General features: G+C 31.3%; 4 protein-coding genes across 18 annotated transcripts; 3 read left to right on the top strand and 1 right to left on the bottom strand.

Annotated features, from left to right (window-relative positions):
* Nucleotides 1-2,264: 2,264 nt before the first annotated feature.
* LOC146917191 (protein TIFY 6B-like) lies at nt 2,265-8,926 on the top strand. 2 transcript variants are annotated; one of them, XM_085718988.1, is made up of 7 exons: nt 2,265-2,503; nt 5,722-5,918; nt 6,778-7,031; nt 7,269-7,368; nt 7,521-7,953; nt 8,191-8,251; nt 8,569-8,926. In XM_085718988.1, the coding sequence occupies exons 1-7, from the start codon at nt 2,416-2,418 to the stop codon at nt 8,723-8,725; spliced, it is 1,290 nt and encodes a 429-aa protein (XP_085575114.1). In that variant the 5' UTR covers nt 2,265-2,415; the 3' UTR covers nt 8,726-8,926. The 2 variants fall into 2 exon arrangements, with proteins under 2 accessions (XP_085575114.1, XP_085575115.1); XM_085718989.1 differs by lacking the exon at nt 2,265-2,503 and adding an exon at nt 5,527-5,618.
* Nucleotides 8,927-9,943: 1,017 nt separating this feature from the next.
* Nucleotides 9,944-11,834, top strand: LOC146917190 (uncharacterized). Its single transcript, XM_085718986.1, has 2 exons — nt 9,944-10,459; nt 11,363-11,834. The coding sequence occupies exons 1-2, from the start codon at nt 10,066-10,068 to the stop codon at nt 11,608-11,610; spliced, it is 642 nt and encodes a 213-aa protein (XP_085575112.1). The 5' UTR covers nt 9,944-10,065; the 3' UTR covers nt 11,611-11,834.
* A 671-nt stretch (nt 11,835-12,505) lies between these two features.
* LOC146917189 (surfeit locus protein 1-like) lies at nt 12,506-18,170 on the bottom strand. Its single transcript, XM_085718985.1, has 6 exons — nt 18,005-18,170; nt 17,762-17,847; nt 15,570-15,808; nt 14,035-14,206; nt 13,465-13,748; nt 12,506-12,955 (listed from the first exon to the last, which is right to left on the bottom strand). Exons 1-6 carry the CDS (start codon nt 18,153-18,155, stop codon nt 12,886-12,888), a joined length of 1,002 nt encoding a protein of 333 aa, XP_085575111.1. The 5' UTR covers nt 18,156-18,170; the 3' UTR covers nt 12,506-12,885.
* Nucleotides 18,171-19,073: 903 nt separating this feature from the next.
* On the top strand, nt 19,074-24,609 carry LOC146917188 (uncharacterized). 14 transcript variants are annotated; one of them, XM_085718977.1, is made up of 6 exons: nt 19,074-19,215; nt 20,334-20,508; nt 20,633-21,116; nt 21,213-22,768; nt 23,416-23,513; nt 24,111-24,609. In XM_085718977.1, exons 2-4 carry the CDS (start codon nt 20,425-20,427, stop codon nt 22,064-22,066), a joined length of 1,422 nt encoding a protein of 473 aa, XP_085575103.1. In that variant the 5' UTR covers nt 19,074-19,215; nt 20,334-20,424; the 3' UTR covers nt 22,067-22,768; nt 23,416-23,513; nt 24,111-24,609. The 14 variants fall into 14 exon arrangements, with proteins under 14 accessions (XP_085575103.1, XP_085575102.1, XP_085575098.1 ...); XM_085718976.1 differs by having other exon boundaries at nt 20,329-20,508; nt 24,080-24,609; XM_085718972.1 differs by having other exon boundaries at nt 20,633-22,768; nt 24,080-24,609.
* The last annotated feature ends 600 nt before the right edge of the window (nt 24,610-25,209 follow it).

Raw genomic sequence — 25,209 nt, 5'->3', positions numbered from 1 at the left:
TTTGAAAATGGCCATGAAAGAAGAATATCAGGCTCTTATTGAAAATAAGATGTGGGACTTAATGTCATGCCCGTCTAATACTGATATTATTCAAATTTTGTGGGCTGTCAGGCATAAAAACAAATATGATAGATCCTTTAAGAGGTACAAATCCCATCTTGTAGGTAGTGGGGTCGGTTAAAAAAATGGTATTGATTATAGCAAAATTTTCAACCCCGTAGTCAAACCGTCCACTGTTCGGATGGTTCTCAATGTTGTTATATCCCAAATCATAGTGTTTTCACCAATTAGATGTCAAGAACACGTTTTTACATGGTAATCTTGATAAAACTATCTACATGCATCAACCACCATGTTTTCACAATCCTTAACATCCTGATTATGGATTCTTGCTGAATTTTCTATGAAGGATTTGAGTCCTCTTAGTTACTTTCTCGGTATTTCTGTTATCAAACATACAAGAGGAATTTTTTGTTGAGGCAAAATCTCCAATTAATTTTAAAGAGAATAAACATTTATGATTAAAGAATTAATGGACTTTGATTAATTTTTTGGTATTTAACTTATGCTCCTGAGTGTTTAACTAAGACAGGAACAAGGTTTAAATCATACCAAGATACAAGAAATCAAAGGACATTTGAATTCATGATCTAACTCTGAGGTCAGAAAGTTAAATCAGAATGTTGCTCAGAGATCATAATGTTCAAGTAGAGTTCAGAAGGTTGTTCTTATACAAGTCCAAAAACTCAAGAACATTGATTAAGATCATGCAAGGCACACGTGACATGAATAAATGTCTAGGAAAGTACATTTACATGGATCAATCAAGCAATAAAGACATATACAAGATGTATGTCAAAAAAGATACTCAATGTTCATTTAAAACTATGAACATTGAAGTACTAAGAATATTCCAAAAGGGAATATCGTCCTAGATGTTAAAATCACTGCTCTTCATTGTTGTTTCACTATTAGATGTTAAAATAACTGCTCTTTTATGTATAAATAAAAATAAAATTAAAAAAGCTACTTAAGATTGTAATTTAAGTATATATTTGTACGATATTTGATGTTTAGTTTTAGCATAAAAAAAGGGAAATGCTAACCATTGTCCTTGGGGCATTGGATAAAGGAACAAAAATAGAAATTTTGTGTTGGGAAGTGATAAAAAGTGGTCAAGTCAACATGTAAAAAGTTTATAAATTGTTGTTTCCAATGTAAAGCTACTAATTTTAGTTACCTTAATCATTGCCATGGGGGAATGTTAGCAAGACCCAAAAAAAAAAAGGGAAATGTTAACTTGTGCCCTCAAGGGCACATGTTAAGGAACTCAATATAGAAATATACCTATTAAAAGTCGTGCAGTCAACTTCTTAAAAGTTAAAATGTTATGTTTTCTAATGCAAAGTTGCTCTTTTTGGGTTCCTTAACATGTGCCCTTAGAGCACAAGTTAACATGACCCAAAAAAAAAAGCAATCAGAAAATTAAGAACCAAGTTGAAGATGTCTACTCACTTTCTGTTATGTCTATCAACCGATAACAACCATCATGCATAATCGATTATCTTTTCATCCAACGGTTCACATGCATTTCACGTTTCCAATGAGTCTTTTCATTATTTCCAACCTAATATTCAGTTTCCTCTTTACTAAAATAACTCTTCAATAACTTTTTTTTGGGTTAATTAACTAAATGATTTTTATAAATATTCAAAACTTCAATTTTAATCACTACAAAATAATATCATACTTTTTAGTCCATGTAAAATTATTGTCAAGACTTTTAATCTTTGTAAAATTTCCATCAACATTTTTTCGTCTTTCTAAAATTTTCTTCAATATTTTTAGTACTTAAAAATGCCAAAGAAAAATGTTACATGGACAAAAAAAAAAATGGTTTTAATTTGCATGGATTAAAAATAAATTCTAAATATTTATACAAATCATTTACTTAATTAAACTAACAGAAGCCTCAAAATATAACATGCTACCTGCATTTGTTATCAAATCCATCATATTATTAATTTTTGAAGGAAAAGGCATCATATTATTATTCACTTAATTTTAAATCTTACAAAAATTACCAACTTCATACTGTCATATTATTATTCACTTAAAAGCATATTTTTAAGGAAAAAAATTGTCAATTCATTATATCAATAATTTGATAGACTAGATTGATACATCCAACAATTTGCACCTTTTTTTTATATATATTTACTTTTTTTATTCTTTTATATATATTTATGTTGTGTTCTGTCTCTGTTACTCCTTTCTTCTACTCTCTTGCTTTCTGTTCTTTCCGCAACCTAACACTTCACTTTTCTCTGTCTGTCTTTGCACTTGTCAAAGTTTTATTCTTTCTGCAACTTTGAGGAAAAATAAATTTGTTGTTATCTGATTTTTTCACCACATATGGAAAGAGAATTCCTTGGCTTCAGTTCCAAAAATAGTCCATGGACTACCATGAAAGAAGATGCTTCCAACAAACCAAAAGACCAAGGTATCTTTTTCTATTTTCATCCTTTTCTGCTTTCCTTTTTTTTTTTTTTTTTTTGTTTCCATGAAATATTTTGCACCAACACCTATTGTTATGGGGATGTGAAACTTGTAAATTTTGCATTATCATTAAATTAACAAAAACGGCTGTTTTTAATATTATTTTTTGTCTGTTTTTTTTATATATATTTGGGATTAAAGTTTTATAGTTTTATTTATTCATTTATTATTTAATCATGCATGGGGATTTAAGTTTTATGTTTTGAATGAATTTTTAGTTTGTTGTTTCAAAGATGAAAAAAATAAAGAAAATTTAACTTGTAGATAATAATAAAGGTTATGCTATCAGGTGTCCTAAAAGCATTGGTTAAGATTTTTATTATCAGAAATTTTATCTTAAAAACATAAGTCAAACACAAGTAAAAGTAATAATTACATAAGTTTTTATGTAAAAATTACTATTTTTAATTGTTTAAACAATACTCCAAAGACACTTATTAGCATTTCTCTAATAATAATATAAGGAAGAACCATGGAAGAGAAGAATGAATTTGTAGCCTTATGTTCTTTTGCTTTTTTCCCCTTTGATGGATAAGTTCAAAAATTCTAAGGTTTCGTAGGAAGAACTTGTTTAAGGTTATCTAGTCTAGTAAAAAGACATCTTAGCTGCAATTTGCAGCCTCCTATGCTACATAATTGAAGTACTCCCTCCGTCCCGGAATAACTGACACATTTTCTAAAAAAAAGTGTCCCAAAATAACTGACCCATTTCAATTTTCAATACAACTTTCATCATTTCCAATACAATATAACACTAAATAATACTACTTTTATCATTCCCAATACAATATATTCCACTTTCCCCTTTATTTATACATTTTTCTTAATCTGTGTGAAATGAGCCAAGAGGTCAAATAAATTAGGACGGAGGGAGTAATAAGTTAAAGTATCTATCTATCACATGGAAAATTTTATATTAGCACACTGGCTATAGGGCCATGTCATACTTATGGTTCAAAGTTGATGTTTGATGTGTGGTATTTATGGTTCAAAGTTGATGTGTGAATGTGGTAGGGAATAGCAACTTGTCAGTGTGTTGTAAGATGGAAGCCACAATTGATATATAGTCAATGGAGAAATGATATTTAGACAAAAAAAATTGACAACTTTTGGACAACTTTCTCACTCATACTCACATGATGTTGTTATCCTCTCTCTTCCTTTTTCTCTCTTCATTGTTTTTGACCAATAAGAAATGAGAAAAACAAAGTTGTCAACAAAATTGTTATAAAATGGATGTCAAAATATCATTACTCTAATCCATGTGGATATAAGTTTGAATTACATTACCACCCATTGCATCAAAAAGAAAAAAAGTGTGTTGTGATATAGGGTCAAAATAAAATAGATGTGGGTCACTTGATATTTTTATTTTACACTTTTCATAACTTTTTTTTTACAAGAAGTATAACTGGTTTATATATATATATATAGACACACACACTGTTTTTCTATAAATAGTTATTATTTTATTTCCTTTTTATCGATTAGGTTTATGTCATTTTTTTCTTTATTTTTATCTATCTTTAGCTCAAACATAAATATTACATTTTATTTATTTAAACTTGATCATAAAGTAAATGAATATAAAGTTCAGCTCATGTAAAATCTTAAGGCTGATTATTCATAGAAAAATTAAGAGTATAATTTTTTTAAAAAAAAATTAGAAGCGAATATAGCATCAACATTTCATATAAATTTCTTTTTTACAAAATTCATTTAATTTTTTTTACCTAAAAGAAAACCATTTCATTTAATATTTATATATTTTTAAATTATTATTATTAATTTCTATGTGTTAGTGTTGATCAGTGTGGTGTACGTGTCAATGTGAGTGTGAGACACATTTCTTGCTTATAATAATAAATTATAAATAGTAAATGCTTATATTTTTTTTGGTTAGAAGGTTGGTTGCAAAACTTATGTTAGAAAACGTGCTCTTGGTTGTCTGGTGGTGCTCTTTATTCTTTATATACTATTTTATTGCATAACGTGGTCCTTCATTTTCTTGATTTTGATGCAAAGTTATAAATATTTAAATGCTTAGCACTATCGTATGTTTTTAAATATAAAGAATGAGAGTCTAAAAAGAATAAAAATATGTGCATTTATCAATGTATATAAACAAACAAAAAAAAAAAAACAAATCACCATGTTTAATATTAAATCTAAGGTCTAACATGGGCATTGGTGATGCATGCATAGCCTTGAGAAATAAATAACAATTTTTTTATGTTAATGACAAGCTGGTTGCAAAGAGGTGCACATAAAATATTCATATACGAATGGAAACATTTAATAAAAACAAAGTCATATCATAAATTATTGCAAGCTACTAAGTACCATCTAGTATATTATATAATTATATTATATGATGATGGACTATGATTAAATAAGGATTATGATAGAAGACACATTTTATGAAGGTGTCTTTTATCAAGTTACTCTATGAGCATTTGCGAAAAGACACCAACTTACTTTTATGAAGGTGTCTTTTAGCAAAGTTATAACTAAAAAGTGAAAATCACACCTTAAGATGTGACTTGTTAAAAGACACCACCAAAGAGTGACTTGTAAGAAAACCCATTAAATAATACTATGCTTCATAAGGAATTACAATTTTTTTTCTTGCTACTTTTGTTATTGTATTTTAAATTTATATGCCGTACCTGGCCAGTTATTACCTAGATAACAATAAACTAATAACAAAGTAACAAGGTCACATGTGATATAATTATATAATATGTAATATAATCTTTTAAAAAACATGGACTCTGGATTCTTGTGATGAAAGTTCTTACAAGAGCATCTTCTAAATAGTTTTATGGTAGATTAATTTTTTTATTATTTCATAGCTGTTGCTAAAGTTTTTTTATTTATTTATTTTGATGGGGTAGATGAAGTATAGGTTTATGTGACATATATCACATGTGTCTATATATATTGAAGTATAGTTTGCAACATTTTGTGATCTTAGAAAGCTTGATTGATGAACAAAAATTTCTTAGTAACTTAGATCATTGTGCTTTTTCTTTTATATCTTCACTGCTGTAAAAAAGGTTTTTTAAATCTTGATCCAAACTTGTTATTTGAAAGATTTTTTTATTTTTTTTAATGTTGATTTAGGTGCTAACACAAATTATGTTCTTAAATTTGATGCAGTTAGGAGTTCAGGAATGCAGTGGTCATTTTCAAATAAGGTTTCAAACCTTCCTCAATTCATGTCATTCAAGAATAATACTCATGAAGATAGGTCAAGAAACTGTGTTATGGATCCAGTAGCTTCATCTGGATATATGACTATTTCAACTAAAGATGCTTTTGAGTCTAATCATAAATCATTCTTGGGTGTGACACAGGTTTGTTTGTTCTCTTAATAAAGATTTTTATTTGTATTTTTAAACTTTAGAGTCCTTTGTATATTTGGCCTAGTTTCATATATCAAAATAATTTAACCTTGTTGAAGAACATTGAGTGCTTGTTAGGTTTTAAGGTGAGACTTGAGTTTGCAATGGTCAAACCATGTTTGACCAAATTTTTATGATGTTTGGTATCTGTATTGAGAAAAAAAAAATTGGTTTCACAATCAATTATTAGGTGAAACAACTACTTGGTGTGTGTTTGGTTCCATAGTGATAAAAATTGGTTCTAGTTAAAGGTTAGTTCAATATAAAATGATCTATGTTTCGATAGATTCATGTAAAAGTAGATTAAATGATATATTTTAGTCTAAAAAATAACTATAGAGGCAAAATCTAGAAATTATAGCTTCAAGTAAAATGAATTATACTCGAGAATATCCAAATAGGTGAAAATCAATTTTATATCTTTGGAATTAATTTTTATTCCTCCAAGTGTGGAACCAACCATATACTTTTGGATTTTACTTTGAAGTTGAATTACTTCTAACTTTTTTCAATTTGTATATATATATGCTAAAACTTTTTTTGGTAATTACACACTCAAAAATAATTTTGATTTAAAATATTCAAACAATATATAAATTCATAAAAATGACTTTTACGTATGCATCTAAATATAAACAACTTTACATTCAGTTCATTTTTAATCAAAATCAATTTTCACAATCGCATAACCTAACCCACGTTGAAAGAGTATATCCTTTATATCTTATAATTTGTGGAAGGTTTTTTTCACAAATTATAATTTCTTCTTTAACTAATATTTTTTTTTTTTACTTCTGTTAATATTTTGTAGGAAAATTTGGCCATAAAGCAAGTAGGAAACAAGCATGGAATTACAATTTATCCTATGCAAAGTTCTGATGCACAATCAATTTGCAATCAAGAAGCAAGAACATTTTCAGTTTCAAACCAATCTAATCATGTTATTACTGGAATCAACATGGTTAATTCAGTTACAAACTCACAAACTTTTGGTTCAAAATCCTCTGCCACACCTTTATCTGTTCTTCCATCAAAAGGTCCCATAGTTGGCTCTACTGACCTAAGGTATCATAAATTTAAAAATTTGAAAATATTTTTATTTCATTGAAAATATTTTTGCGACCAATATTTTCCACCCCGCATTTCTAATAAAACACATGTTTTTTGGAAGTGTACTTTCGGACGACATATTTTGTTCAAAAGTGTACTATCAAGAAAAAATTGTGATATGATATTGTGGAGCAATGTAGGGTAGAATACTAAGATTTTTTTTTTTTTTTTGTTTTCTTTTGTTTTCTATAGGAGTAGGAATTGTTCCAAATCCAATGGTACTACACCTGCTCAGTTGACCATATTCTATGGTGGTACAGTTTGTGTGTATGATGACATCTCTCCTGAGAAGGTAACTTTTTTACCCTAAACTTAATAGCGCAGTGAAATTTGAACAAACTGTTATTTTCTGCAATCTGCGATGGCCAACATTGAATCTCCGTTTTATATATATTTATAATTTTATATATAGTTATATTTATGATTTTTATTTTCTATGACTAGGCTAAGGCAATCATGTTACTAGCTGGAAATGGAACTAAAATGCAGCAAGAAATCTCTATTCCTTCCAAAAAGGATAATTTCATTATAAGCCAACCCTATCCCTCACCATTGCCAAGCCCTCTTCCAATGACCTCTCATGCAAGTACTCAACCAAGGGGAGGTTCAAGTAGCAACAATGAAGTCACAATAATAAGATCCTTAGGACCTTCAATTGCCAAGTCCTCTCACAATGACCTATCTCATCTCTCACCTTTGCCAAGTTCTCTCCCAATGACTTCTCATGCAAGTTCTTATCCCAAGGGAGGTTCAAGTAGCAACAATGAAGTCACAATAATAAGATCTTTAGGACCTTCAAATGCCCCTACTAACCATTTGGAATCTCCTATTGTTGCTACTTCTGTAGGATCAACACCTACAAATGTGATTCAACCAGGTATATTATGTCTATATGGCCTATTTATCTTCTAGAAAAATACTATCAATACATTCTTTTAACATTTTATTTTCAACATTTGTTAACAAATAGAGAGGTCGAGACAATAATTCATTCAATTATAAAGTGTTCAAAAATGAGCGTGTCGCTCGCATTTTTGTATTTCTAAAAGCTAAATCCTTCTTCTAGTTTATGTAAAGCACAATAATAATTAGCAAAATTTTGTTGTGTTTCTAGTTGGCTTGCCACAAGCGCGAAAAGCATCACTGACTCGGTTCTTGGAGAAGCGAAAGGAAAGGTAATGCTCTAATGAGTTTTCTTCATCACTTAATATGTTTTTGAGCCTTGGATACTAGGTATAGAAAATTGATAAACTTCTTTCATTCATTGAATGTGTAACCTAGACGCGGAGACTCGTCAGTGTGAAAACAAACATAGCATAAATAGACCGACGCAAAAGAACTTATATAATCTTTTTAATTTCAGCTATCATTTTAGAATTTAATTAAACTCAATGACCAAATTGGCTAACATAATACCATTATATTATATCAATATCTATTATCTTGTGATGTGATTTTCTGAGGCTGATGCATTTTTTTTGTACTTACTCAGGGCAATGAGCACATCACCATACTATATGAGCAAAAAATCACCTGAATGCAGCACTGGATCAGACAATGCTAGTTTCTCCATTGATTTCTCTGGTTCAAGTACTCAACCAGCCACCAATTTGCCTTTAAGAAGAACATGTATGGAAGTGATTAGATAATATATATACTTTTATAATTGTAAGATCAATTCTTTAATTTGATCATTGGCAAAGAATTTTCATAGCCACTTTTTTGTAGTATTTTACTTCATTATGAAGATCTAGTATATTTTCATATGATTTTATTTTATTTTTTTAAAATTTCATTATGTTGTATAATTATTCACTTTATAAATACAATAGTGAATAAATTTTGATTCATTTTGGTTCTTTTATTAGGATTGTAGGGATCTTTTAGCTATTAACAACAATTTTCAAGTTGTTTTTACTAGACGAGGAGCTAATAGTAGCGCTTATGCTCTTGTAAAAGCGTCTAACTTTTATGTTTCTTCGAGATGATTTTCGTTATGTTTTTGAATGTATTCTGAATTTTATTTGCATTGATATGAATTAACCTCGAGTAAAAGAATAGATTCGTATTATTTTATAAAAAAAAAGTATTGAAAGAAAACTTAAATGTACTTAATATCTCCAATTACAATTTATAATGATAGCATAAACATGTTTTATCATATTTTCAGTCAAATTTTTCTAAATTAAAACAAAATATTGATATATTTTTTATATATGCAGAGACTAAAACATATATTTAGTTAAATTCATTAGTTCATTGAATAGAGAGGATTAATTAACAAAGTTTATATATATAAAAAAAAAAAAAAGCTTAGAAAACCTCATTGGCTTTTACAATATGAACATGCTATTTAAGTTTATAGTTAAAAAAGAGTGTCAATTGCGGTTGACACAAATGGTTGGATCTTTTGCTCGCATATGTTGTGATTTGTTGGTTCTTTCTGATCTCGTATGAGAGGTGTTTCATTGTAATCTAAATTTTTATTTACCAAAGAAAAAGCTAAAATGTTTTTCCTATTTACCCTTATGTATGTATTCCAAAATGTAGCCATCTTGTTATTTAACAAGAAATGGCTAACAAAAAAAACAGCACAAAAGATCTAGCTATCTTTTTTATTTATTTATTTATTTATTTATTTTCTGTTTTAAAAGTTTAGTGTGTATATATGTAAAATTTTATACTTGGATTTTGTAAATACCAGCGTTGTAGATAAATTAAGAGAAACAGAATAACCACTATATATTTATATTTATAAATGGCTATGATCAAAGATGGCTGGCTCAATTTCAACTAAAAAAACTACCTTTCAAAAATAGAACTTCCCTCTATTTTATACAACAATTAAATAACAAACTTTCCACCATAAACACTAGGGGAATAGAGGAAGAACAAATAAAGAAGAAAAAAACAAGGCCAATTTCTTCCTTTTGTTTTAACTTAAAAGGTTTCATTATTTTTTTGTCTCTCATTGTTGAAATTGAAAACCATGGCTGCATCTTCCAAGGTCTTCCTCTCATTCCTCCTCATAAATTTATCTTCATTTTTTAACCCTTGTTTATGCGACGGCGGCGGCGGTAGCAGCAGCGGCAGCGTCAATCTCGACCAAATTCTTCCTGGCCTAGGACAAAATGCAATTGCCAATGCACAATGCATGCAACAATTGCTTCCTTGTCAACCATTTTTGAAGGCTCCAAATGATCCTCCTCCAACATGTTGTGACCCTTTAAAGGAGATAGTGACCAATTCATCTGATTGCCTTTGCCAATTCATTAACAATCCTACAATGGTTCTTTCCTTAGAAGTTTCTAAGGATGATATCATGAAGCTTCCAAAAGCTTGTGGTATAAAGGTTGATATCTCTAAGTGCAATGCCAATGCAGGTAATTAATTTATGCTTAACTTTTGTTAATTGGTTTAATTTCATATGCAAACATGTGCAACATTTTTTTGCAAAATGGAAAAACAATAAAAACTCATGAAATTGAACCTTGTTTTTTTCCCATTAATGGTCCATTTGTTTAAACTTAAATCAAAGTGATTTTTTAATTAAAAAATTAGAGATTTACTTAAGTTATTTAAGTCAAAAATTGATTATTTCAAGATTTTGATTGTTAATAAAAACTTGTTCATACATCTTAAGTATTTTTAAAATGTTTTCTTTTATGTAATTTTTTTTGTTTTTGTTTGTTTGGGAGAGAGATTTTTTTTTAATGGTTGGCATGTTTTGGTTAGAGAGACAATGAAGGAGAGACTAGTGGTTTTAATCTTTGGTTGTCATTTTTTATTATTTTTTACCTTTGTTTGGTTTAGGAATTTTTTGGATCTAACCTTCCATCTAGTAGGTCATATATATCTCCTTAATAATGAAATTATGCAAACCACTGCATGATATCCTAATAAACTGAAATTTTGCATTTTCCTTCAAAAAACAAAAACTGAAAAATTGAATTTATGATCACCCTTCATATCATGTTGAATAATACATGGAACATGCAACAATCTTAAACCACAAAACAAAATACAAAATTATTGAACTCTCAATGGTTGATTCAATTAGTAAAGAAAAATATGTTGTCACATAGTTAAGGGGTCATAGTCAATGGATGAAGACCAGATGACTCATGATTCAACTAAATTGACTTTAAAAGGTATCTCATAATACGAACAATCTGATAGTTAACTAATAGTCGAGAATCCATGACTACCATGAATCTAAATCATTGGATAATATGCAACCTCAATATCGAGATGTAATAACTAAATATTTTATTTACTGCTTTCAGTTGATGGAGAAACATCGTCTAAAGGCGCTTCTAAAGAAACATCTTCTAAAGAAGCTTCTCAAGAATCAACTAGCTCAATATCTAAAGAATCTAACGACGCTTCTGTAGATTCAACTAGCTCAACATCTACAGAAGCTTCTGCAGAATCAACTAGCTCAGCAAAAATGATTACTCCATATGGAATCACTTATTTTGGTGTACCTGCATTTGTTGCATTTTTGACTACTCTACTATTTTCTGCATACTAGGCTAACTTGGGATACTGGTAAAAAATATGCCTTATGTATCAACTTGTTCTCTGCTGAAATTTCTCTCTTGAGGCTTGGTTATGTAAATTTTGATGTCATGACTAAAAAGGAGTTAAGAGTGTGAATTCAGAACTATCAACAATACTATGCATTTTTTATTTTTAATGTTGCAGTGGTAGAGATCCATTGCCATTAACTGGTGGATTATATCCAGTTTCTACTAATTCTTTTTTGAAGATGGTCTTTCAATTTTAAGATTGTACAGTCTTTTTCAAAGCACCTCTTATGAAATATACAACACATTATTATTAGAGCTGTGTGATTTTGACACAGATTTTCCAACAAATTTCGACAACAATTTAGATGATTTAAAGTCACTAACCACAATTTTCGTTTGTAAATTTGAATATAAATCATAGTTAATGAATATTAAGTATGTTTGAACATCTAAAATCACATACGACGATTTTAAATGTTGCTAACCACAAAAATCACATACGACGATTTTAAATGTTGCTAACCACAATTTCCATATGTGAATTTGAACATAAACCATGGTCCATGAATATTATGCATGTTTGAACATCTAAAATCACATGTAAAAACAATTTGGATTGCTAATAGATATAATCTTTATCTTAAAAATTGTGGTTAAAGACGTTCAAAAATGTGGTTAATTACGTTCAGTTGATGTTTAATGACTTAGGACAACAACTGATTATATTCATTAACCATACACCGAACATAATTAACTACATGTTTCAAATGCATTAATCATCTAAATTGTTGTCAAATTCGTGTAACATAACATCATATCTGTTACTATGAATAATTTTGTTAGGTAACTTGAACTGGGAGAAGCAGGAAACAATAGAAGAGAAAGGAAAAAAAAAAGTAGTATAAAGAACTTATTGCCCTTATTGCTCCAATCTAACACCTCTAATCCAACACTAATTTTACAAGACAGTAGTGGCTTTTTCTAATAAAAAAATTGACCAAAAGATAATAAATATCAACATATGATATCCATTCCCCTTGCATCAAAATTTCTAAATTATTTTCTTCAATAAATATCACCTCATTTCCATTCCACAAGTGTTTTTGTGGGGGAAAGTAACTTTCTGAGAAGACTTCACATGAATAGTACATGTTGCTGGAAAATGATCCTTGGCAATTGAGATTGGAAGATTGAATACTCCAATGAGATAGACATAAGATATGCTAAATGAAAATGTAATGCGTCTGCGTAAGTAACCTATAACAGTAACAAATTTGTTATCTTCTCTTATTACTCTGTCTTAGCCTCTTGAAAGCCATAAATGTAACTGCTGCAGAAAGAGAATACCTGTCCCAAATACAAATAATTCTTTCTGTTAGAAAGAACGCCAACCATTTTTATTATGTTAAGGTTCATATGATCATATCAACAAGTAAATTCTCAGTCATAAGTAGTGGACACAAAGACAGGCCTCCAGAAACAGAACAATACAATGAACATTACATCTTTTATTTTAGGATTAGATATGTTTTTAGTCACTACAAAAATCATGACCTTTCACGTTTAGTCAATAAATTTTTTTTTTCATTTTTAGTCCCCATCTTTTACAAAATCTAGGCGCTTCTAGTCTCTGCAGAGTGATTTAAAGAATGTCACCAAGTATAAGCATGTGTCGGTGTCGTGCCTCTGTCCAACACCGACACATGTTGGACATGGAACACGCCTTCAATCTGAAGTGATGGTGATACATATCTCATTAGCCAAGAAAGAATAAGGATATGTATCAACAAAGGAAATTTTAACTTGACAAAAAAATGCACAATGTTCAACATGCAAAGAAAGAAAAGCAAGTTCACCATGTTAATATGTAGTTTAGGTGGTCCTGAGGCATCACTGAACTTCGAATCAAGGCATTAACATCCTTAGGAAGAGGGTAAGGATTACTTGGATTAACATTCTCATTAATATCATCAACATAGACAGTATTTTCTGGAAGGCCGCAAGATCGGGCAATGCTAGGAACATCAATATAGAACCACTGAGAAGACCCAGGATCATTTGCAGGAACAAATATGCTTGGGTTCTCACTTCCGCGAACTACCCCGACCACTTCGTTAGGTGTTACAGACGGGACCTGGTCCTGTAAACGAGCAACGTTTTAAAATAAGCAATGTTTTAAAATCAAACCAGACAGTTCAACAAGCTGAACTGTGAACCAACACTGTCTGCGGTTCGGTTATTTGAGTGGTTCAACTGCAGTTTCGTCCTAGTTCAGTGGCTTGAAATAGTTGAACCATGACTCAAAGATATCACTGGTTCGCTGTCTGGTTTGGTTGTTTGAAACATTGAAAATAAGTTTGAATCTCCAAATTTAAGCATTAAACAAGGAACGATATGATGGGAAAATGACTAGAGGTAGAGACAACCTCGCTGCTGACAGGCTCTTTAGACCAAAATCTCCACCACGATCTGGTTCCATCAGCTTGTGAAGGGGAAGGAAGTGGATCTGCAAACTGTTCATCGTGTGAAGCCTCTAAAAACTTGTCTTTCCAACTGCGGGGAACCCATCCTCTGTTAACTAGAATTGGAGAACTAACACTGCAAGAAGCAATACACAATATGAAAATTGAAGAAACTCGGAAAAAATAATACAGCCAACTCAAAAACATGGAAGTAGCCTGCAAAGCAAGCAATTGATAACTGATGATCAAGAAAAAGTATTGTTCATAATATGATACAGATGTTATTATGTTATAAAAGTTAAGATTTAGAGCTAAGACAGTTGCTTTTTTGACATCAAAAACTTCCTAAAAACAAAAGTAAAATACTTAAATGCCCTCAGCGGTAGTTAACTACCGTTGAGGACCCGGCAGCAGTTAACTACCGCTGAATTACTTTCTTCAATTTATTGCTGTACGTTCTCTCCATCTATTTCTCTTTCTTTTTTTCACTTTGTCTTTCCATGTCATTTCCCTTTTGCTATCTTACAGCCCCATCCTCCCTTTTGCCATCAATGATATCTTCGTGAAGCTTGCTCAGGAATCACAAGAAGCCAACAATCACTTCAAGGGAAATTCAAACTGCTGTCAGACTTGTTCTTCCTGGTGAATTGGCCAAACATGCTGTTTCTGAGGGTACCAAGGCTGTGACCAAGTTTACTACTCCCTCCGTCCCGGAATAACTGACCCATTTTCTAAAAAAAAGTGTCCTAAAATAAGTGACCCATTTCAATTTTCAATACAACTTTCATCATTCCCAATACAATATAACACTAAATAATACTACTTTTATCATTCCCAATACAATATATTCCACTTTCCCCTTTATTTATACATTTTTCTTAATATGTGTGAAAAACAAAATTGTGTCAATTAAATTGGGACGGAGGTAGTAGTTCTTAAATTTGATAGGATCTAATTTTAGGAACCATTGGTAATTTTAATTAGCAGTTTCTTTTAGATCTTGAAGATGTAATGAAGTAATGGAATCTGGTTGTTCTTTTGTGTATGATAATGGTGGAATTTAATGCAATCGGACTTAAAATGTTTTTATTGTTCAATTTGGTTGATTTTGAGCAAGATTCTCGAAGAACATACAGCAATAAATTGAAGAAAGTAACTCAGCGGTAGTTAACTGCTGCCGGGTCCTCAACGGTAGTTAACTACCGCTAGGGGCATTTAAGTATTTTACTTGTGTTTTTAGGAAGTTTTTGATGTCAAAAAGGCAATTTTCTAGAGCTTATAGGGTCATGTGAATAAATCCAAAACCTTTTAAATTCGAGAGTCTAGTGAAACTGAAACATACATATTGAGCCGCAAGAAGGGATAATCCTTAATCAAAAGGAAAAACTTAAGAGTTTGAGTGTTGAAAACATTTATCATATGTAAAGCGGAATTTTAAAAATTTCTAATGATGTGACGCATTACTTTCATTTACAAAGCTCTTAATGATTTTGATTTACCTGTCAGGATGATCATGAACTGGCATAAGAGGTGTTATAACATAGTAACCATTTTCAGTAACTCCTGAAATGCTTCTTGAACGTGGTCCCACATAGATTGATTTTTTATCGTCAAAAACTCCCTTGCAGACAACCTTTCTAAATTCCAGAGAATCTAACTCCTCACTTGACGGATACGCACCACTGAATTTCAATGGTTCCATTTGCAACCTCTTCCCTCGATACTCCAACATTTTAATCTGTAACATTGTAAGATGGAAAGAATTCTCATTGAGATATAAAAATTATAAGAACTTACGTAAAATGTTTGAGAGAGCATATGATAGTAGTTCATCACATGTCCATAAGTTGTTTGTTTACATATTATTCCCCTGGGATAGATTATGAAAACATCTTACAACTCAGTTTAACCATGTTCACTCTTTGATTATCGACTTAGCTTATACATAAACACTTGTCCAATAAGCACTAAATTGAGCTCTTTACCAAAAGGCACACAAAAAATTCTAAAAATATCATTATCTTTAAGCCATCTACATATCAAGGAAATGGAGGAGGCAAATAATCCACAACATGAGCCTATGACTAGAAATCTCCTTGACGGGTTAAGACTTAGGAGATGAACAACATATAGAGATGTAATGTAATAGTGGTAAAATTAAAAGATGAAAAACAAAATGCTGAAATATTGTAATGCCTTAATGCATCAAAAAATTATGGAAGTTATCTAGATCACTAACATAACGGAACGAAGTCACACGATTTTGAGTTTCGACAGTCATACATAAATAAATAATAAACATTCGGCTACAGTAGAGAAGGAGAATAGGCACATGTGTCGAAAGATTAATCATCGCACTCTGCAAAATAGCATAGTACATCATATTTTAACATGATCATCACACACCAAGCTTGTAGACTAAGTCATTTACTTGATCCTCACCACAAACACAGAACAAAAATTTTCCCCTGATTCACATGACAAAACTCTATTGCCAAAAACAATATAAACATAGTTATTAAGATGATGCCACATTCACATATTTTCCACTAGATCCGAATTGGCTGGAGTAAGAAATATTGTCGTTACTAAGGCCAGTATCTCAGTGAATGTGAATCCAATAATGAAGATCGACGGGTTTAATTCTAAGTTTCTCACTTCATCAATATGGATTCAAAACACAAACTCAAAATGTGAGATGTATGATTTTTGCCAAAGGGTTCAAATCTATTTAGTGGCAGTGTTGTCAATCACGGATCACATGAAATAGTGGTTTGTTCCAATTCCACTAGCTACAACACTAAAGTGCTGCTTCAGCCGCAATTTGCATCACTTTGCACTAAATCCTGTATCGCAAAATAATAGCAATCCGTCCAAATTACACTACGCTATGTCGAAATAGAGCCGCTAACAATGCACCAAATCTCTATCCAATTTTCACTACATAATTCTTAGTACCTTCTTTCTATCTCTCTTTCCCCCTTTCTTATAATCAAAATCAATGATTCATATTTTCATACATTCTGACAATGTGAACCTAAATAGCACCGAATTATCGATCAAAGGTGTTCTAGTGTCTGACAAATGTCAGTACATGACAATATTCAATTGATTAATTTTCTTAAATTATTGCTAGTATCGACTTGTCAGCGTCGTGTTGGTTTCGGGGATTCATACATGTGAACAAAAATTACGTGAAAGTAGTTTTTTTTTCTTATAATAGTAATTTCTCTCTATCTCTCCTTGCCCCTTTCTCATAATCAAAATTTCATACATTCCGACAATGTGAACTTTTGTAGCACCAACATTTTTTTTTTTTATCAAAAGCATGCCCGATGTCCGACAAATGTCCGGACATGTAATAACATTCACCTAATTTTCCTAAATTATTACCAGTGTCAACGTGTCAGCTTCGTGTTGGTGTTAATGCTTCGTAGATGTTGAACAACGATTACATGAAAGTATTATTTTTCCTAATATAAATTATAGAGATTAATTCAATGCATTGCCGTTGCAAAACCTTTTTACACGAGCATCCAACCAACTCACATCACAGTGTAATTTTTATAGGTTATTTCCTAAATTATCTCCATAAATATCTACCTCAGCATGATTTAAGGTGGGTACATGTGTAAAAAAGCTTTACACTGTCAGAATATAAAAATTGAATGGCAAAAAGACACACACATACCTTATCTTCTCTTCTAACAATCTGCCAACTCCCAAGACCAAATGCAATTGCTCCAGGTAAATACAACCACCATTTAGAAGCTTTTCCTTTCATATACCAAAAAAAAAAAAAAAAAAATTAAAACATAAAAATCAAAAAACATAAATTAAAAAAATGAACTTTTTCTTAAAAGGTCACATCATTGAAAAAAACAAGAACGACCCACATGAGGAATTTATCAAATTAACATGAATGAGTGCTTACCATTTGAATCGGAGGAAGAAGAAAGTGTTGGGTCGGAATCAGAGACGGCAGCAGCGGAGCTGAATGGACGGACAGTGGAGCTTATGCCGGTGCGGGTGGAGATACGGCGGAGCTCCGCGAGGATTCTGGCGGCGGAGTTGGATGGTGGCATTGGGAGAATGGGTGTGAGAGAAAAGGGAGAGAGGTGAAAAATCGCAGAGAGAAAAAGAGAGGGTTTATGGGGTGAGATATGCTGTGTGTGAGAGCACCAATAGCTTTCGTGAACCTCCCCGTAGGGTAAGAAAATATTGATTTGACAGGAATTATCTCTTATCATTTTCATTTTTTTTTTTTTTTTTGAAGGAATCATTTTCATTTTTTTATATACGCGTCTCCTGATAAAAATCAGCTTATAATTCAATTTCTAAGTCAATGTTTTCGTTATTTTGTTTTTTTAGTTTTTGATGGTTTAAAAATTCATAATTAATTTGTTCCTTGTTGAAAAAATTTAATTTTATGTGGAAAATCGTATTTAATCGTTTTAAACATGCATGTAAAAAATTATGAGAAATTCAATTTGTAGAACACTTTAAGATAAAAAATAAGAAAAATCTAAAATTACAGAGTTAGAATCTTTTTTTTCACATGAACATTTTTAAACCTTCACGTATATCTTGAGGTCAATTTAAACTGTTAACACTTATTTATAATACTCTATAAATAAGTGTCCGTAGTTTTAAGACCCTTTCAGAAAAAGATTTGTCCTCAAATATAAGTCCTTATACAAATTACTAGATACATTTATTATTATTTTTTCATACATACCCTTAATTAATATTATAAACTTATTTTAAAATATGAAAAATCTGATTAAATACACATAAACAAAGGATAATTTAGTAACATTCACACAAAATGAACACATTACATTAATTACAATATCAATTTTTTTTTTTGAATATTTGTGTTATAAGTTAAGATTTACATAAAATTTACACATATTCTACAAACCACAAAATTCTGAATTTGAGCAAAAAATATAAAAACTTGTTCAAAAAGAAACAAAACATATATAAACACTTTTTTGTTTTAAAACCCTAGAACAAAAAATGCATGCGCTACTGCTTCAGTGCTTTGTATCAAAAACTACTCTGAACTAAACGGAACTTGCCGTAAACACCAAAACTTCGCCGGGAAAAGCCGCCGGAGTTGGCCTCCGTCCATCAGCAACGGTGAGATTTATCTTGATAAGTTCTTGTGAAGTTAGTTATATCATTTATGTTTAGTTTCACATTTGGAGGAGCCAAAATTTATTTTGATATGTTTGGTTGCTCAGTAGAATTGATTTTACCTCTAGAATTGATTATTTGTATGTTTGTACTTTGGTGGTAAGAATTCATTTTGAGTGAATTGATTCTGTAAATTTGATTCGGACTAAAATGAACTCTCAGGGTAAACTTATTTGTGTTTGGATACATTAATGTAATTGAGTTTAACTATAAATTTGGTTGAGAATTCAATTCTAGAATCAAAAGCTACAAATCCTAGCTTTTAAGTGAATCAATTTTGAAGACAAAATCAATTCTACTCAAAAGCAACTAAACATGTCAGAATCAATTCTAGACCTTCAAAATCAATTTTGGCTCCTCTAGAAGTGGAACCAAACTTAAGTTTGAATGTGTTTGGTTCTGCGGTGACAAAAATTGATTTTGTAAAGTTGATTTTAGTCAAAAGTGGTTTATGTTTGGATACATTCGCATAAGAAATGGGTTGAACGATAGATTTTAGTATGAAAATCACAGATCCTAGTTTTAAGTTAGAATAAAATTTGCCTCCTCCAAAATTGAAACCAAAGATATACTTAGAATCAATTTTACCCCATCATTGTTGATTCTATTATTGATTTTTTAGATGCAAATTTATTGTTCAACTCACATTTACATGAATGTATCCAACATAAAACACTTTACTTTCAACTCACTTTTAGACAGAATCAATTATATAAAAAGTCAATTCTTTCAAAATCAATTTTTGTCACTGCAAAACCAAACACACACTTAGAGTGTACTGTAATGTAAGTAATCTTGACTGTTGATTAGAAAACTAATTGTTAATGTTTTACTTCTACGTGTAAAACAAATCATGGATTTGTTGGAATATCAAGAGTTGGTTTTTTCACCATCATTGGAGATTCCTTACTTTACACTCTAAATTTGATTTGTTAGGAGCTAAATGCAATTTACCTATACATGTTCTCTTTTATAATTTCCCAATATTATCTTTGTGATCCACATAAATATGTTTACTTCCTCTTATTGATTGATGTTCCACCTTGCTTGTTATAGTGCAGATTGCTTATTTGATTGTTTCAATGAAATGAAAGAAGAGAGTTAGTCTGAAAAAAAATGAGTGTGAGAGAGTGTTTCAAGAAGAAGTGTTGAATGGAATTATCCAAAAAATGCAATCTTCTTCAAGTTAGGGGAGAAGGTTGTGATGTTGTGTACTGCTACAACAACAAGGTTAAGGTATGCCTTCCACAAATTTCTGAGGTTCTTTTCCCATTGCCCGAAACAAAATGAAAAAATATTATCTTCCTTTAATGGCATTGATGATGCTGTTACATTATTCAATCGCTTAATTAATATGCAGCCGCTTCCCTCTGTTATAGAATTTAACACGATTATAGGGTCAATAGTGAAAATGAAGCATTGCCCTATTGCTATCTCTCTTTTGAAGCAAATGGTGTTTAGAGGAGTTACTCCTTCCATATTCACTTTGAGTATTTGGATCAATTGTTACTGCCATTTGGGTGAGATGGGTTTTGCTTTTTCCGTACTCGGCTTAGTTTTCAAGAGGGGTTATCAACCCAATAACATAACCTTGGCGACGGTCATGAAAGGACTTTGTATCAATGGTGAGGTTAAGAAAGCAATGGACTTTCATGACAATGTGGCAGCACAAGGAATGCTGTTGGATGAAGTTTGTTACGGGACCTTGATCAATGGCTTGTGTAAAATAGGACATTCAATAGATGCCTTTCAATTGCTACAAGAGATGGAAGGACAAGTGGTTAAGCCTAACATAGTAATCTACAACATGATCATTGATAGTTTTTGTAAAGACGGGCTTACATGTAAGGCTCGAGATTTATATTTGAAAATTGTTGACATGGGAATAGATCCTGATATTTTAACTTATACTTCTCTAATTCGTGGTTTTTGTAGAACAGATCAATGGGGAGAAGTTAAGCAGTTGATGTGTGAAATGGTTAATAAGAATATCAACCCAAATGTTTATACCTTCAATGTATTAATTGATGCATTTTGTAGAAAAGGAAAGATGATAGAAGCTCAAGGAATGTTTAATTTGATGGTTAAAAGAGGGCAGCAACCAGACATTGTTACGTTCAACACTTTAATGAGTGGACATTGCTTACACGGTAATGTGCTCGGGGCAAGAAAATTATTTGATACAGTTTTTGAACGGGGTATTCTGCCCGATGTTTGGAGTTATACCATCTTGATTGTTGGGTATTGCAAGTGTAAAAGGATTGATGAAGCAGTGAGTCTCTTCAATGAAATGCGTTGCAAAAATATGGTTCTGGATATTTTTGTGTATAGTTCGCTTATTGATGGTTTGTGCAAATCTGGGAGGATCTCTTATGCACGGGAACTTTTTAGTGCAATCAACAATGACGGTCCACCACCTAATGTTATCACTTACAATATCTTGATAGATGGTTTTTGCAAAATCCAAGATATTGACATGGGAATTGAGTTATTTAAACGAATGTGTGAAAAGGGCTTGACACCTACTGTTTCGACTTATAACATCTTGATTAATGGGTATTGCAAGAGTAAGAGGATTCGTGAAGCCATGAATCTCTTTAGTGTAATGCAAAGCAAAAATTTGGCTCCTGATTTTATAACTTATAATTCTCTTGTTGATGGGTTGTGTAAATCTGGGAGTATATCTGATGCTTGGGAGCTTTTCAAAGTGATGCATGTTGGTGGACCACCGGTTGATGTTGTTACTTACAATGTCTTGTTAGATGCTTTTTGCAAAACACGAGATGTTGCTTAGGCAATTGCATTATTCAATCTAATGTTGGAAAGGGGATTGACTTCTTAAGATTATAGTCATAGCATCCTGATTAGTGAATTTTGGAGAAGGATGAATGAAGTCATGAATCTCTTCAAAGATGTCTCAACCATACGATTCTTGATACTATGAAGTATACACTCATAGTTTTCTAATTAATTGCTCAGGCTTATGCAAATGTTGGAGAATCCAAATGCATGAGAGCCAACTGATGGTATACATTGTCAGATGCCTTTTGTAAAAGTCTGCATCTTGACCAGATTAGTGCTTTAATTCAGTACAGTATCGAACCCGCGAAACCTCTTATTCCGGCTAACTACGACTACTCAGGAATAGCGGCGTTTCCACTGTTGGGGGTAATCGCCTGTTGTCTCTTTCCTGACCTACTCAATCGAAAGATGCCCACAATCGGATGCCAGTCTCTGTTTTGATTGGTGATTATTCTTTAATTGATGGTTTATACAGAGGTCAAAGATTGATATTCGCATAAGAGTTTGTTCGAAATTTTTTGATTTGTCTGAAAGACATCACATATAATGATATAACACCATAACCAGTGGACTTTCCTAAGGTTTGTTCCATGTAGAAGCAGTAGCTTTCTGTCTAGAAATAAAAGGCGATGGTGCTAACTGATAAGAGAGAGGAACTGCTTCAAGAAATGGTTGTTGGTGGTCTGTACAAATGGTAAAACCTACTGATATACTTTGGCTACATAGAAATTATACTTATGATATGTATGTCTAAATGCTTATCATTGCTAGTTTCCTTTGAACTTGTTTTAGTGTTGGGCTGTTGCCATTGGTTGACTTATTGTCTTTATATCGTTGTTATACATTAACTTCGGCAAACGTGTTCCTGATGTGCTGCCCGTAAATTGTTTCTAGGATTTCTTATGTTGCCGGGATATAATTTTTCTATGCTTGTAAATATATATCCCTCTTATGGCATTATGTCTCTATGTGCTGCTATTTCTAATCTACTCTCTTGATCTCTAATGGTATATTATTATTTTTTATCCTTTTTACTGTTAGACAAGACCAATGCTATTGCCAGTTCTACAGTTTTCAGAACTTATATTTTGCTTTGCTTTTCACCGCTATATTTTTTATTTCACAGTTTTGCATATTGGACCTAACTTTTTGTCGTGTACATGCTCATGCTGGCAATCTGTTGATTTCATTGTTCAATATAAATACACTAATTGAATACTCAACTTGGATAATTGTTATCAATGCAGGATCTAAAGAAACGTAGTTCTATATATAAAAAGTTAATATAATGATTTAAGATATAATTTCTAGTTGATTTTTCTGAAGTTAAGTCAATGACAGGTCACGGAAAATAGTGGTCTGTTCAAATTCCGCTACGCAACACTGTTAAGAACTAAAGCTCAATGAAAGATGTTGACATGATTCAAATGATGTTGCAGGTTTATAAATCCTACACTGCTCTTTCTCCCGCCATTGTTATTATAAGCAGATTAATTTCTGAAACTGCAGCCTATGTAGTATACTTTTAGATTGCTAGGCAGTTATTTTGCTTAGAAATCATTTGTTTAGTGTGCTGATAAATATTTGATGTGTCTCTGCACTTTTGAGTAGCTTCTCATAACACAGGTTGTAGAAGACACAATGAGGACAATATTTTATGTAGTTTTAGTTTCATGGAATTCTCTAAAATATTGGAATGGAGTGTAATACCTGCATTTTTCAGAGCACCTATCCTTCCCTATATTTCCATTTATTACAATGAAATTAAGTTTTATTTTCTTTTTTCTTGATCCTGAAAGTTGTAGTGTCAATGACTAACCACTGTTGTTTAATAAAATCAATTTTATATCAGTCATATTTAAAAATAATTTATTCATAAAATTTATACTTTTATTAGTTTTGTTGCTTTTTCCCCCTTAAACTGGTTTTAATTTCTTAAACATCTATGTCATATAGCATTTGTTTATTACTTGTGAGTGATACCAATCAACTACTATAATGACAGAGTCAAATTTCTGCTGCTATTGTTGCTGCAGCCGCGGACAGGGTGAAGAAACCAGCCCACGAGAGGCTCAAATGTAATATCAGTCTCGTTTGATTATTCTCTTAACCTGGTTGGTGTGGGTATGTGTATCCGAGATGAAGATGAAAGTTTTGTGCTTGCAAAGACCAAATGATTTCTCCTATTTCTTTTGTGGATGAGGGAGATGATTGTAGTCTGGTAACGGCTATTCATCAAGTTCACGATCTGCGGTTGGTTGGTTGGATGGAATGGATTTCAAGTTTGATTATAAGTGTGTGGTTGATAAATCTAAAGCTCCAACGGACGATGTCTTTGAATTAGGCGCTACAACATCTGATTGTAGATATTTTTCTCTCTCGAGTTTATTAGGAAACATGTCAATGAAGTAACTCATAATTTAAATAAAGGAGGTTGCATCTTTAGCTAATGTCCTCCTTTTTATTGAAACGCCACGTTGTATTATTGTTAATGAAATGAACAAAGTTTATCCTATTTTTAAGACACTCGTTTGTTTCGGTCAAAAAAAAAAAGACACTCAATATTGTATTTGATGCTACTTTTTTTTTTTTTGGGAACAATTATACTACAAATTTGACACAGTGAAACTTGAAGAGATTTAACTACAAAATTAAACGGTGTACTATAAACTTAGAGTAATATGTTACTTGGATTCTAAGCAATAACAACTCTTTATTTGCAAACTAGACTGGACATTATTGATTGTGCTAAATAGTCAAAATCTCTTTCAAACTAACATTTCACCTTTTGTTTTTTCTCCTAATTATCGTTTCTTTATTCATTGATTGAAGCATATGATTAAGACCAATCACTGCATAAAAAGGTTAGTAGTTGAGACCTTTGCATTTATAGGACATATTTGAAAAAACTTATTGCCTTTTCTATGAAAATATTCAACATCTAAAACTGATATCCAAACCCTTATTCTGATGCGACTTTCATTGTTATATTTTATATTTTTTCACTTCTCAGATCAAACTAACATTATCTTTAGATGTACCTTATAATATGTCCAACATAAAATGTTCCTTTTTTATGTCAAAATAACAGTGCTCTTTCTTATAGAGCTATTTTTAAAAAATTTAGTTACATTA

Source organism: Medicago sativa, chromosome 6 (assembly GCF_051527215.1).
Source record: "Medicago sativa cultivar Bolivia chromosome 6, Bolivia_mono, whole genome shotgun sequence".
Lineage (NCBI taxonomy): Eukaryota > Viridiplantae > Streptophyta > Magnoliopsida > Fabales > Fabaceae > Medicago > Medicago sativa.
The sequence above is the reverse complement of the archived record's forward strand: the minus strand, read 5'-3'. Positions and strand labels throughout refer to the sequence as shown.